Source organism: Balaenoptera acutorostrata, chromosome 3, assembly GCF_949987535.1.
Source record: "Balaenoptera acutorostrata chromosome 3, mBalAcu1.1, whole genome shotgun sequence".
Taxonomy (NCBI): domain Eukaryota; kingdom Metazoa; phylum Chordata; class Mammalia; order Artiodactyla; family Balaenopteridae; genus Balaenoptera; species Balaenoptera acutorostrata.
This window is the reverse complement of record NC_080066.1, coordinates 87703830-87719123: the sequence shown is the minus strand read 5'-3', so window position 1 is coordinate 87719123 and position 15294 is coordinate 87703830. Positions and strand designations below refer to the sequence as shown.

Below are 15294 nucleotides of genomic sequence, written 5' to 3'. Positions count from 1 at the left end.
GATAAAGAAGATGTGGCACGTATATACAATGGAATATTACTCAGCCATAAAAAGAAATGAAATTGAGTTATTTGTAGTGAGGTGGATGGACCTAGAGTCTGTCATACAGAGTGAAGTAAGTCAGAAAGAGAAAAACAAATACCGTATGCTAACACATATATGTGGAATCTAAAAAAAAAAAAAAAATTGTTCTGAAGAACCTAGGGGCAGGACAGGAATAAAGACGCAGACGTAGAGAATAGACTTGAGGACACGGGGAGGGAGAAGGGTAAGCTGGGATGAAGTGAGAGAGTGGCATGGACATATATACACTACCAAATGTAAAATAGATAGCTAGTGGGAAGCAGCCGCATAGCACAGGGAGATCAGCTCGGTGCTTTGTGACCACCTAGAGGGATGGGATAGGGAGGGTGGGAGGGAGAAGCAAGAGGGAGGAGATATGGGGATATATGTATACATATAGCTGATTCACTTTATTATACAGCAGAAACTATCACACCATTGTAAAGCAGTTATACTCCAATAAAAATGTTAAAAAAAAAAAAAGCATCACTGTGGTTGGCTATGGACCACGGGTTGTGAGTTTGCAAGCTTTGTGTAATATGTGTAGCAGAGGATGTTAAAGCGTCAGATGTGAGGACAGCCTCCTCAAGAGGCTGCCCCCCGTTCTGGTCAGTTTGTCCCCTTCAGCCCATCAACACGCTCTGCCTGTTCTCAGCTTGGGCCTTTGGCCATCCTGTCCTCACAGCAAGGAAGCTCTGTAGCTCAGGCACTTCTCCTATGACACTTCCCACTACACCTCTTCCCTCACCAAACCCTGTCTTCTTGGTGCGCCTCTAGCATTTCCAGCCCCTGGATATCTGCTGTGGTTGGTCACTTTCCAGTGGTCTCATAGCCTGTCTTATTTGTTTAGCTGAGCTGTAAGTTCCTCATAGCAAGGGCTTCTCTTTCACATGTCTTTCCTGTCATTTGGAGCATAGAGTGGGGCACACGGCCAGGCCTCACTAAGAACTATTTGGTTGACTGTCGTTGGATGGTCATCTTACTCAGTGCTTCTGGCCTCACTCTTAGTAGAAGATGAGGTAATAAAGGGGAGGCTACCAGCTCTTGAGTGCAGAATTTAAAATTAAATCAGTGAAAAAATTTAAATCAGTGGGGCTGTTTCAGAGCTTGAATGAGCATGTCCTCCATCTACTGCTGACCTGGTGCTCTCAGAGCTTTTATGAGGAAAATGGTGCCCAGTGTGTTTCTTCTGTCACAGGCTTTTTCTCATCCTTTCCCACCAAAGATATAACAAGATAACCAATTATTTGTGCCCTGGTTTAGATCCCTTGATTAGAGATGGCCTCTGATCATAAGCTACATAGCCATCTTTTTACGGTAGAAGTAAGTAGGCACAATTTTGCTACAACAATTGTCTAAAAGAAAAAAAAAACTTTTATTTTAACTGGTTACGATGATCTATTTTCTATTCCTTCCCTTTTATTTGAAACACATTTTGGTTGTTTTAGAAATCTCTTTTCTCCCACATCTGTGAAACAAAATACAGGATAAACGATTCTCAGTCAAATGTGATATTGGGCATTAGGTATACTTTGGACACTGGAGTTTACCAGTTATCTCCAAACCTTCTTTTAGAAAATTTCCCCCACTTTTTGGTGAAGGTGCTAGTAAGCAATAACTGCCAAATTAGTAGGTCTTCCTCATATTCCCTATTGTTTATTTTTCCGTGTTTTGGTGCAGTTTTGTACAAAGACTAGGAACTGAACCATTCTTTCAATAAACATTTATTGAGACCCTCCTGTGGTGCCAGACCCTATTTTAGCTGCTAAAGATACAAAAGTGAAGAGATTAGACAAGGCCCTTGCTCTCCTGAAGCTGAGCTTCTAGTGGTGAGAGATAACCACAGACCATTGAACAAATGAACACGCAAGAAAGTTGGATGGTGTTTGGGAGAATAAATAAAATAGTTTTGGGAGAATAAAACAGGACAGAAAGAATGTGTATGTGAGGGAGTTACTCTGGACTGGAGTTGAGGGAAAGTCTTCTTGAAGCTGTGACAGCTGAGACTTGAATGACAAGGAGGGGCCAGCCAGGTCAAGATCAGGGGGAAGAGCATTCCAGGCTAACAAAACAGCTCCGGCAGTGGGCCCGAGGCAGGAGCCTGTGTGGTGTACTGGAGGTTCAGCAAGGAAGTCAGAGCGAAAGGAGAGTTTAGAGCTAGCAAATACATAATTATTCAAGTGAATTTATTTTACAGCTGTTGCAGTTTAAATGTTTATGGCTGTGATCATTTATATCTCAGAATCTCTGTCATGACTTTAGGATTAGATTCAGAAATTACCTAAGATTCATGGAGGAGAAAGTCATTGTTTCAAAATCCATGCGATATATCCTGCTTTGAAGCCTCAGATTTCCCATGGATGGGATAGGACACTAGCAGTATTTTAGGAAAATGGCACCTGGCGTTATATTCTTTTTTTTTTTTAAATTTATTTATTTTTGGCTGCGTTGGGTTTTCATTGCTGCGCTTGGGCTTTCTCTTGTTGCGGTGAGCGGGGGCTACTCTTCGTTGTGGTGCACGGGTTTCTCATTGCGGTGGCTTCTCTTTGTTGCGGAGCACGGGCTCTAGGTGCATGGGCTTCAGTAGTTGTGGCACACAGACTCAGTAGTTGTGGCTCGTGGGCTCTAGAGTGCAGGCTCAGTAGTTGTGGCGTATGGGCTTAGTTGCTCCACGGCATGTGGGATCGTCCCGGACCAGGGCTCGAACCCGTGTCCCCTGCATTGGCAGGCGCATTCTTAACCACTGCGCCACCAGGGAAGTCCTGGTGTTATATTCTTAAACTGAATTTGCTTTGGAAGTAGTCATGCAGCAATGAGCATTCATGCAGTAAGAAACAATTCCTTTATCCTTTAATATAATAATTGCTGTCAAGGATTATAAGAGTTTATAAAGAGATGGGGCATACATTTTAAAGTTAACTGGATAGGGAAGAAAGCTTTGTCCATAGACAAAGTTTCAGATTTTCTTGGACTTTTTGGTATCTGCACAACAGAGACCTGTTGAGTTGCCAGCATATAACAAGCCAGAACCCTGGATCCAGAGAGCATTTGTGATGACCAGACAACACAGAACTGGTTTCCCTCCTAAAGGGTGGTCTCCAAATTTGTTGTAGCCTTTGTCAAGATTTTTATAGCACAATTGAAAACAGATGCCCTTTCTGCCCTTTCCTTTGTCATCTGAGTTAACTACCGTTCAGTGGGTGTGAGCGATGGCAATCTCTCACACATCTTCAGAACGCCCAGGAAGAGTCCTCATTAGGCGTTTCTGTCCTGAAGTCTGGCTGTGAAACACTCTGCAATAGAGAGTAGACACAAGGAGGTGCCAGGTTTGTGAGGTTCTGGTAATCTGCCCAGTGCGTTCTGAATGTTTCTTGTCACAAATCAAAACACCAGTCCTAAGGTTTAATATGAAAAAACACATCTCTCTGAACAGTTTCTACTTGAGAATATTTAATCCTAAAGGAAAATATTTAATCTTAAAGGACTATGTAATCCTAAGGAAAACCAAAGCATACTGTTGCTTATGGACTATATTGAATTTTATTACAGGATGTGGCCCTAAAATATACTTGTATTTTATATACATGACATTGGCAATCCAGAGTATCAAAAATCATTGTAAATTCTTGATTAAAAGAGACTTATTAGACATAAGACTGAATATAATGTGTGCACTTCGCTTGGATTCTGCTGTAAATTGGCTGAAATTTAAACAACTGGGAAAATTTAAATATGGACTGAATATGAGATGATATTAAGGAATCATTGGTAATTTTGTTAGATGTGATAATGATATGGAGGTTATGTAAGAAAATATCCTTATTTTATAGAGTTGCACACTGAAATATGTAGGGAGCAAATGTCACATCTATAATTTATTTTAAAACACTAGCAAAATATCACTTGAAGCAAATATGGCAAAAAGTTATTAACTGTTCAGTCTAGGTGATGGGCTTGTGGAATTTGCTACTGTACCTTCTCTACTGTCCTGTATGTTTGAGAAATTTTATAATTCAAAGTTTAAAAAAAGTCTTTGCAAACTGGGACATAGCACAGTGGTTTGTCAGCTAAATAGCACTATTTTGTGATCTTAGTGGATGTCACTTTATCGTACCTTTTGTGCTGCAGCCATAAATATCAGTGGACCTGGAAACTAGATGAGTTTTTCATAAATGGGACATTACAGTAGAAATGAACCAATACTCTCTTCTTACACACAACCCCCCCCCCCACCCCACCCCCATGCTCTGATTTTGTAACTTGGCCCATGATTAGGGGAGGTGACGTAGTTCAAAAGTAAAACTGAAACATATGGAATCCTAAAGCTAGAATTTTAAACATTTTGTTTCAACCTCAATTTTTAGAAAGAACAATTTTAAACTACAGTTACCAAAGTCATTTTACTTCCTTTCAAAATGTGTATTCTATAACCTGGATTATATTAACATGCATAAAATTATTGGCACTGTCTCACATACATACATGCCTATCAATGGCCCATCTTTTCCCTTCTCTATTCAGGGCTTTTGAGGAGGAGTTCTTATTAAATCTACCTCTGTTATTTCTTCAGACAGTGTTGCTGCAGATGGTATGTGCCAGTACTGGGTATTGGTACAACTTTCTTACCTTGGGATATTTTGCTACCCAGACCCTAAAATAATGTATTTTAATATATAATAATTCCCTGTAATATATAATATTCCCATTTCCACTGAAGCTATTGATGGAAATAACAAATTCACATTACAGTGTGTGCTGATTCACATGACCTGGCTACTGATGGAACAAAACATGTTGCCGTATTTTTATTCCCACCTACATTTAACTTGTAAGTTCTCTTTTTCTTCTTATTTTTCAACCTACTTGGTATCAGTAGTTGTAGATTCAATACCAAAGGGAATCTGGCTGTCCCCTTTTCTCAGCCTCAACATTTTTAGTAAGCTGTGAGTACTGACACCTCACTTTTTTTTTGTTTGTTTTTACAACAATGCCTAAATGGAGGTATCTTGATTTTGAACTGGGGTTAAAAAATAGAGTCCTAATCATATCATCATCAACAGTGGACACCCATTGAGCACCTGTCATGTAAGGCACTGGTGAAGGTGCCATGGGGTGAAGGGTTGCAGAGTATCGAATGCATGGAACCAGAAGACCTGGTTTCTGTCTTCAGCATTTGGCAAACTTTGTGAAGGCAGGAGAGACGATTACCATGGAAAGTATATGACAAGCACCAAACGTGTGCCATGGACTGCAAGTGTGGTGTAAATTCAGAGTCAAGAGATTGTTTCCAGCTGGGTGGGTCCGTCATGGTTTCACGGAGCATAAAGTTTAAATGGAACCTTCAGGAAGAGGTAAACTTTTGACAGGGAGAGAAAGGGCAAGAAACTGTTTCTGTATGGATTAATGAGTATACCCAGGAGCAAGGAGTGTTTGGGTAACTACAAATAGGCCATTTTGGCTGAAGGGAAGAGATCCTATTGGGACCAAGCTTGTTGCGTGCAGGGATTTGGATTATAGTAAACACTGGGGAAGCAGGAAATGTTCTGGTTAGTAACATGAGTCAAGCTGTGTGTTAGGAGCTCAATCCGATGGCACCAACCTCAAGGTAGGTTGCAGGAATGAGAGATTAAGACAGGAATATCAGTTTGGAGATCACTGCAGGATAGTTCAAGTAGGAAAGGGAATAATAGTGTAAATTTGGGGAATGACAGTGGGACTAGAAGGGAGGGATGATTACAAGACACATTGTGAAGGAAGAAACGATTGGAATTGATGACTAAATTTAGGTCCTGTTTTAAATAGAATAGGATGATTCACATGAACTTGTATCATTCCATTGATGCAAGTTGTTAACCGTGAGTTTAATATATCTTATATGACTCAGTTGAGAAACCTTGAAAGAAAACTTTAATTCTTTATTAACTTGTAGGAAAGTTAGCCCCACCCTTATAATTACTAAACTTTTACACAAATCCTAAGAATGGCTATTCCCCTCCTCTAACCTTGGCTGCCTTTTTATCCATCTCCAACAATTAGGAGGGCGGTGCTGTGGAGGGAAAAAAATGCAACCTGAAACTTTAATATAACTTATTGGTTCATAAGTGGAACGTAAAAGACTTCTGAAAAAGTAGTAATAGTCTAGGGGAGAGGAACCTGTAGGCAGACCCTGGAGGAGAGAGTCATGTAGAAAAGTCTACCTTGAAAGTATGTTCAGTGTCCTTCGGTGGGGGAAAAGAGCCAGCTCCAGGCAGCTCTGCAAGGAGGGAGCTGGGGGAAAAATCCTAGTACCACCTTAAGAGTGGTCCTATGACCACTCTTGTCGAATGGATCGGAAAAAATCCTTCCGATCCATTCGACAAGAGTGGTGCCAATATATGGGATTGCTGAGAGCAGGTTTGTAATGACTGTTGCCCCTCAGAATGACATTTGTCCTCATGGTAGCACGTAGCCTATAAATGCAGTAGCTATAACTGTAAGTAGAAAAATAATCCCGATGTTCATGTTTCTAGAAAGGCACAGGATCCATAATATAGGCCACGCCCTACGTGAATGTAAAGGCAGATAAAGAATATGGAAGCTCCGTTTGCATGTATGTATCAAGTGATTCATCCGTAATTAACGTCTCGACAGATGTGTGCTACGACGAGAAAGCAGTTGCTGTGTCTCGTGTGTAGTGTATTGCTAGGAATAAGCCTGTTAGGATTAGTAGGATCAAGCAAATGCCTGGTAGAGAGCCAAAATTTCATCATGATGAAATGTTTGATGGGGTTGAGAGGTTAATAGATGCATTGCTGATGATTTCTATTAGCGGGTGTGTTTTTCGGATGTTGGTCGTTGGTGTTCTTATAGTTGAATGACAACGATGATTGTTCATGTCATTAGTCATGGTTGGTTGGAATCCATGTGAGAATGATGATGACATATATTGTATTTATTTTAAGTGTTATTTTTGTGATCAGTTTTGTGGGGATTTCTTCAAAACCTTCACCTATTTATTTATGGGGGTTTTGGGTTGATTGTGAGTGGTGGTGTTGGGTGTGGGATTGTGTTGAATTTTGGCGGTTCATTTTTAGGTTTGATAGTGTCTTTGATTTATTTAGGGGGGATATTAGTTGTGTTTGGCTATACAACGGCTATGGCCACTGAGCAGTATCCTAAGGTTTGGGTTTCTAATAAGATTGTTTTGGGGGCGTTTCTTTCAGGGTTGATAATAAGAGTTTTTGATGGTATTATATATTTTAAAGGATGAGGAGGTGGAAGTTGTGTTTAAGTTCAGTGGGTTGGGAGACTGAGTGACTCTGGTGACTGGCTTTTTAGTGAGGAGGCTGTGGGGATTGCGGCGTTATGTAGCTATGGTACCTGGTTGGTGATTGTTACTGGCTGGTCGCTGCTTATTGGTGTTGTGGTTATTGTGGAGATCACTCGTGGTAATTAAATAAAAGCATGCTAAGGGTGAGAGTAATAAGGAATGATAGGAAGTATAGTTTGATAAGGCCTTTTTGGCTTGAGATTAGCGTGGAGAACTTTAGTTGAATGAGGGGTCTGGTTTTTGGTAAAATGTTTTCTAGTCAGATTAAGTCCAAGAGGGAGGATGCTGATTTTTGGCTTATTGATAGGTTTAGGTAAGGAGGTAGACGATGCATGATGGTGGGGAAATATCCTGAGAGACTAGAGAATTTAAGGGTATTTGAGGCGTAAATAAATTTTAAGTTTTGTGTGTTAAGGTTAATTTCAAGTGCCAATACAAAGCCCAGGATGGTTACTGCAAGGGCAGTTAGTTTTAGGTGTAGGGATACAGTTATTAGGGGGACTGTTGTTGGAGATAATGAATCCGGCAAAGACACTTCCAATTAGCAGGTGTATGATGGAGTTAATTAGGAAGGGGTGGCTTTCACTGATGGGTTAAGGGAGAGAAGCAAGTTTGTCCTAGTAGTGCGAAGAAGATAAAGCGGGTACTATAGACAGCTGTGAGGGAGGTGGCAATTAGAGTTATTAATAGGGCTCAGGCATTGGTATAAGATGTGTTAGTGGCTTCAATGATCAGGTCTTTACAATAGAAGCCGGTGAGGAAAGGCATTCCTGTCAGTGCCAGACATCCGATAATAAGGGCTGTTGTGGTGAAGGGTAAAGTCTTGAATAGGCCCCCTATTTTTCGAATTATCTTGTTCGTCATTCAGGCTGTGAATAATGGACCTGGAGCATGTGAATAGTATGGCCTTAAAAAAAGCATGTGTGCAGATACGTGTAAGAATGCTGGACAGGGTTGGTTGATGCCGATTGTTACCATCATTAGGCCTAATTGGCTTGAAGTGGAGAAAGCGACAATTTTTTTAATGTCATTTTGGGTGACAGCGCATATTGCTGTCAATAGGGTGGTAAGGGCTCCTAATCATAGTGCTGTTGCTTGAATACGTTTGTTGTTTTCTGTTAAAGGGTAAAATTGAATAAGGAGGAAGACTCCTGCCACGACTATTGTGCTTGAGTGGAGTAAGGCTGATACAGGGGTGGGGCCCTCTATTGCTGAGGGGAGTCAGGGGTGAAGTCCAAATTAGGCTGATTTTCTGGCTGTGGCTAGTACGAGTCCTATAAGGGGGAGGTTTGAGGGATTTAAGTCAAGTATAAAAATTTGTTGCAGGTCTCATGTGTTTGAGTTAAACAGGAATCATGCTATTGATATAATGAACTGTGTTTGCGTCTGCTCGCCCATATCACCACCCAGTGAGCAGGAAGGATGTAATTCCCTCCCATCTCTTGCTGATCTTCTCCCTTTCTCCAATCTAGAGGCAAGGGAACCTGCTGGTGTAATCCATCCAGGTCAGCCTTCTGGGGCAGACAGCGGGGTAGAGAAGGGCAGAGAGTAGAACTGGGGATGCAAACAGAAGGCAATGGTCAGTTATCATCCTGTTTCCAAAATACAACAATATGAGGGGGATTCTTGGAGGAAGTTCTTCATAGAATCATAAAATGTTAGTGCAGGAAGGATCCTGAGAAATAATTTTCAGCCTCATTTTGGAGCCCTGTAGAAGTAGCAGCTTGGGTACAGCGAGTTGTCACACAGATGAGAACAAATGACAGACCTCTGGATTCTCAGCCCAGGCTCTTTCCAGCAGGCCAGGTAGCTTAGCTTCCATTTATTTTCCAAATTTTTCCCAGACCCACTGCACCAGCTCAGCCACTGTTCAGCACGGTTGAAAATGAATGGTAAGGAGATCTCAGTTGTTATTCAAGGGAATACATAAGCACTATAGACACAGCCATTGCAGTAGGACATGTTTCTGTAACTGAAGTTAGAGACATGGTAGATAATCTGTAAAGTACAGAAATATGTCAAGGAGAAAATAAAATCATCCACAATGTACCACAGAGAGATGACGACTGTTAACATTTTGGTGCCTTCTTATAACTTTTAAAAATTAAAATGTATACACATAGTTTTGTACCTTGTTTTTTCACTTAATAATGAACAATTCTCCATGTAGTAAATTATCTTAGAATCTGTTTTAGTAGCAATAATATTTTTAATAGAGGTAGCATAATTTAAAAAATATTTTCTGTTATTAGACATTTGAATTGATTATTTTCTGCTATGATAAATAATGCTATGCTATATACACATATATAAATGTGCTTTTTTTACACATACACATATATAAGTAACTGTGCTTAGCTATAGGAAACATTTTTATAAATAAAATTGCTAGCATAAGCATTTTTAGTGGTTCTTTCTGGTGGATCACAGTGGAAAGAATGTGGCTCTGGGGTCAGACGTCCTGACGTGTTCTGCTTCTGCCACTTTCGGATGTGTGAACTTAAAGTAAAATGGACTTGAAAAGAGACCAGTTTAGACTATAAAGAATTCTTTCAGTGAAAGAAAGACCTATTTAAAGTCTAAGGTACTGATAATAAAGACAGAAATGGACGTTCTCAATAACTGTATTTTTCTTTGCACTGAATTGTTCAGTAACTATTTCTTTTTAAAAAAATTTCTTCCTTCCTTCCTTCCTTCCTCCCTCCCTTTCTTTCTTTCTTTCTTTCTTTCTTTCTTTCTTTCTTTCTTTCTTTCTCTTTCTTTCTTTCTTTCTTTCTTTCTTTCTTTCTTTCTTTCCTTCTTTCCTTCTTTCCTTCTTTCCTTCTTTCCTTCTTTCCTTCTTTCTTTCTTTCTTTCTTTCTTTCTTTCTTTCTTTCTTTCTTTCTTTCTTTCTTTCTTTCTTGCCAGTAACTATCTCTAACCTTGTTCACCATCCCCTTCCTTCCTAAGTGCTCAGCTTCAAACTCTACCAGCGGGCAAAGCACGTGTACAGCGAGGCTGCGAGAGTGCTCCAGTTTAAGAAGATATGTGAAGAAGCACCTGACAACACGGTCCAGCTGCTGGGGGAGTTAATGAACCAGAGCCACGTGAGCTGCCGGGACATGTACGAGTGTAGCTGCCCTGAGCTGGACCAGCTGGTGGACATCTGTCGGTGAGGCTGAAAGAGCAGTGTGGCAGGGGCTGCAGGGTGCGGCCCAAGGAAACTGTTTAAATTAATGGAAAAAAAGCAGCATTTTTGTAGTCTTCTAAGTGAAGGAAGATCCTTTCCCACTTCCTATAAGAGGGGTTGTCTGTGACATAGAGCTAGACTTGTTCCCTCCTAAAAATCTGTAGCATGAAAGATCGGAGACTTGACTCCATGGCTTTACGAAGCTCCAGGTTTGGAGTCAGTTCTTCACAACATCATAAAAAAGACTTTTCCGTCTTTGGATGATTAAGTGTTTCAGGGAGGTTTGCTCAGACACAGACCCTGTTGTTACTTTCTTCTCAGGATATTTTAAGCAGTGTTTCCCACTACACTGCAGCTCTACCAGCATCTCCTGTTTGGTGTCCTAAGTTTAATACTTTTATTCAAAAGAGGGGAGAAAAAGGAAAGAGGACCTCAGGCCTGATAGAAGTGTATTTTCAGGGGAGAGGTTGCTGAAGGAATTGCTCAGAGAGTCAGCATTTCCTGTCTTCCAGGTTTAGGTTAGGCAATTTGGGAAAAAGACTGAAGAAAGTCCAGTTTATGAATGGTCGGTTGAGACAGAAATGTAACGAGGGAAACTCTTTCACGAAGCCTGAGAACAGCTTCCTTATAATTGCTAGAGAATGGATAAAAGAGTGAAATGGTTCCTTTACCCAGAAGGAGCTCGCTGACCTTGGAGAACAGAAAGGGAGATTGGGAGAACTCTCAAACGGCTAGATGTTATTTCCACTGTGAGAAAATCACACAAAACTGCCTGCAATTAGCAATGAAAATATAATTAACCACTTGGCACCTGTGGCTTGCCTCACTCATTGCCACATTCCCAGCCCGAAAAGTTTAAACCAAGTAGCTCCAGTGATCACAAATGGCATATGTAACCCAACTCATCGAGAGACTTGAACATAGCATTGATGAGAATCACTCTGCTGATGTCAGTGTTTGCTCACTAACTGCCAAAAAGCCTTCCAAGGGCTTGTTTCATTGTAAGTGCTCATTTCTGAAAATAGCAAGGGCCCAGTGAATGGAAGGGACAGATACTGTTCAGTTCTGGAAATAAGAGGAAGTGGAATGATTTGTGCAGAAATTAGGAAGAAGCATCTTTGCTAAGAAGATAGTGGGGTAGTTTGAATTCCACCTGAAAAGCAGCGGAGGGGCATTTGCCAGCCTCCTGGAATTCTCTAATGAACTTGCTTGTTCTGGGATGGTCAACCAGCTCTTGTCCTTATGAAGCTTACATTCTCATGGATAAAGAGGGAAATGACAATTAAAAGTAAATTGAGTGGTAGTGATAAGTGTTATGAAAAAAAAAAATAGAAGGGATGGAGAGTACTAGGGGTGTGTACTAGTACTTTATATTGAGTGGCTGATATATTGAGTGGCTGAAGAAGGCCTCTCTGAGGAGATGATATTTGAGCAAAGACCTGAAGGAAGTGAAGTAACGAGAACAGCAAGTAGAGAGGTCTTGACGTAGGTACATGGCTGTCACATGTGAGGAACAGCAGGAGGACCAGTGTGCTTGGAGGGCAGTTCAGGAAGGAGAGAGTAGTAGTTGATGAAGTAAGAGAGGTAGTGGGGAGTCATACCCCTGGGCCCTGTCAGCCATTGGAAGCACTCTGACTTTGAGTAGAAGAAGGTGGCAGTGGAGGTGTGAAATGATTCTAGGCCAGATATGCCTTGAAGGAAGAGTCAAGACAATTGCCGTATGGGTGAAAGGGAGGAATCAAGATGACTCACGGGTTTTCGGCCTGAGAAAATTTCCTTGTTTCCGAAGGCCAGGCTTCACATTTCTGGGTCAGAATTATCTTCTAGTACCATACGATATGAAAGCAGGAAGAGGCCTTAGAGATCAAGAGACCACTAAGAGGTTAAGAGATTTGAACAAGGTAACATAATGCATCAGTGGGAAAGCCTATCTCCCGATCCAGTGATTTTTGCCTTACGTGTTTCTCTCTCCTTGGGTCATACTGAGATGTGATTATATTTTAATGTGGGTCATTTTTTACCTACTTTCCTTTTCCAGCTTTAAAGCTTTCATGCTAGAGACTTTGGTTGTCACGTTGAGCAGGGAAGGTGATGTGTGGAGAAGGATGAAAACTGGGCAGGAAGTTAGGAAGGTAGAGTTCTAGCTCTGCCTCTTTTCATTCTGAGCTCTGTGACTTTGGACTGTTGCCTTGCTTTATGATCTCCACTGTGTTTTTCTGTTCTAGCAGTCTATAGGTCTATGTATTTTTTTAAAATGTGGTTCTAGTGAAAGATTTAGTGGCTGTGTCTTAAAAGGGTTTGGAAGAGCACACCTTTTGTTTTTTTTTCATTTATTTGTTTATTTGCCTTTTCTTAATGGAAGCTAAAGTGTCTCTGTTTAGCCCATTTTCATTTGCTGTATTGCTTTTCTGAGGAAAATTCAGTTGTGTCTAGCATAAGGAGCTCATTCCCTTTTTTAAGGTTTTTTTGTCTGGAATTGCTAAGTATCAAAATTAATTTCTACCTATTCCATAACCATATAAGGAACGAGTTTCCCATGTTGAAAGATTATCTTCTGGCATGTTGGAAATATTGGCCAGACTAGTTGTCTGGTCCCTAAGCTTCTTTATATAATTAATTCTTTCTTTGCTGTCACTGTGACCAGTAGGTAATATTCTCCAAATACTCCAGTTGGTTGCTAGTTACTAAAAGGTCCTGAGTGGTAGAGCAACCTCAGAGGAGGACAGCCCAGGAGAATTAAGTAGATATAGTCATTGATGCCATTCCTTCCTCAGTCAGCAAATACTTTTCAGTAGGCTATTTGTGTCCCATGGGAAATTGTAGTCTAAACTCCATTTTCAAAAGGTCTGGCACTTTCTTTTGTGTGGCTATATGGGGAAAAAAGGGAGGAATGCAGAAGAATGCAAGATAGTGGTAAAACAGAATAGTTAAAAACCGGGGAGAGAAAGACAGTGGGAGAGTAGTAGTAAATGGTAAATGCAGGGAGAGGTTTAAATGAAAAATGGCAACACTTTTAAGCCCTAGTTCCTTCTGAAGCTTTATGACTATCTTAGTGGGCCAGGCAAGTGGTGGAGGGGAAGGACCCCGGCAAGGCCTGGTGTGGGCCTCTGTGGCATAAACTCAACCTCTGGTAGAGTGTTGTTTTGTATAAGAATCACCACCACCTCCACACTTCCCTGTCCCCTTAAAGAAAGGTTAACACCAATGGGCAAGTTGTGACTAAGACTGGGCAGCCTGAGAAGCTTGGTTGCCTTGGGTAGACCAGAAGAGGGAGGAGGGAAGCTGAAGAGGCTTCAAGGAGGAGCACCAGCAAAGACACTCTTTATTTTTTATTTTTTTATAAATTTATTTATTTAGGCTGCATTGGGTCTTTGTTGCTGCATGTGGGCTTTCTCTAGTTGCAGCGAGCAGGGTCTACTCTTTGTTGCGGTGTGTGGGCTTCTCATTGCGCTGGCTTCTCTTTGTTGCAGAGCACGGGCTCTAGGTGTGTGGGCTTCAGTAGTTGTGTCACACAGGCTCAGTAGTTGTGGCTCGTGGGCTCAGTAATTGTGGCTCATGGGCTCAGTAGTTGTGGCTCACAGGCTCTAGAGCTCAGGCTCAGTAGTTGTGGTGCACGGGCTTAGTTGCTCCGTGGCATGTGGGATCTTCCCAGACCAGGGCTCGAACCCGTGTCCCCTGCATTGGCAGGTGGATTCTTAACCACTGTGCCATCAGGGAAGTCCCCAAAGACCCTCTTTAGATCACGCTCCCTGGCCCACTTGTGGCACTTCAAATTCCTTTAGTTTTTCTGAAGGCCTGCTTAGAAACTATTTGCTTGAGAAAACAACTAATTGATTGAGTGAATGAAGGATTCGATGCCTAGAATACTCAGGGCTCTATCTACAAATCTTAATGTGATCTGAGCTAGACCATATTCAAAAGGCGTCTCTAGGTAGCTTGTCTATAGGACAACGTATAGGAAGCTACTTTATGACCCAAGTAGAGAGAAGGGGGGAAAAAGCATAGAAGAGATCACCAATGCTTGCATTTTTTCAGCTGAGCCTTTCGCTGCTCTTCAAGAGAAAATCAGTTTAGAATCCAAAGAAAGGGCCGGGGAGGGAGAAGGAAACTATACTTACACAGTTAGACTACTTTTTTTTGTTTTAATTAATGTTAGAAAATCTCAATTATGTGAAATAAAGTTTAATAATGAAGGAAATAGATGAAGCTTGCCCAATTATAAAATACTTCTTTTAAATGAACTAAATGTAAATTTTAAGAAATGGCTAAACTTTAAAGTAGGATTTACTGAGGAACACAAAACAATTTTGAAACCAAGTCAGTTATATGTGAGACAGCTCATTCTTTATCGGTTTCCCCGGTTATACTTAAGAAAAAATAGTTAATGGCCTTTATCTTCGTTTTGACACTTGTTGGAATTAGAGAGGACTCATTGCTGCGTTATTGCCCAAGCTATTAAGGAAGATAAATGACAAATTTTAAGAGACCAACAAAGATTACCAAGTTAATTTGCTGTCTTCCTCAGCAGTCTTCCCACCGTTTTATTCATTCCATGGCTGGCCATGCTGCTCAGCTTCTGGCAGTCATTCTCCTGAGCAGGTCGGAATGGGGAAGAATGAAGTGCAAATCCACATGTGTGTGCTCTTTTCCTCATGCTCTTATGGGCTAATCTGACACTCTGTCAAGAAAAAGGGAGAGAGCCATTTCAGCTGCCTTAGGGACCCGCTAGTCTTTGGGCTTCTGTCTTCTATTT

General features: G+C 41.1%; 2 protein-coding genes across 8 annotated transcripts in view; one reads left to right on the top strand and one right to left on the bottom strand.

The window, feature by feature from the left end:
* The window catches only part of GALK2 (galactokinase 2), a 137398-nt gene that overhangs the window by 112288 nt on the left and 9816 nt on the right, over window positions 1-15294 (top strand). For all 7 annotated transcript variants that reach the window (XM_007170426.2, XM_057543903.1, XM_057543902.1 and 4 more), the window contains one exon: window positions 10322-10523. In XM_007170426.2, the coding sequence (XP_007170488.1) occupies window positions 10322-10523 (202 nt within the window). The remainder of the gene's footprint in view (window positions 1-10321; window positions 10524-15294) is intronic.
* Window positions 15141-15294, bottom strand: part of FAM227B (family with sequence similarity 227 member B) — a 280693-nt gene continuing 280539 nt past the window's right edge. The window contains exon 14 of the transcript XR_009007680.1: window positions 15141-15219. The gene's annotated coding sequence lies outside the window, so the exon portion shown is untranslated. The remainder of the gene's footprint in view (window positions 15220-15294) is intronic.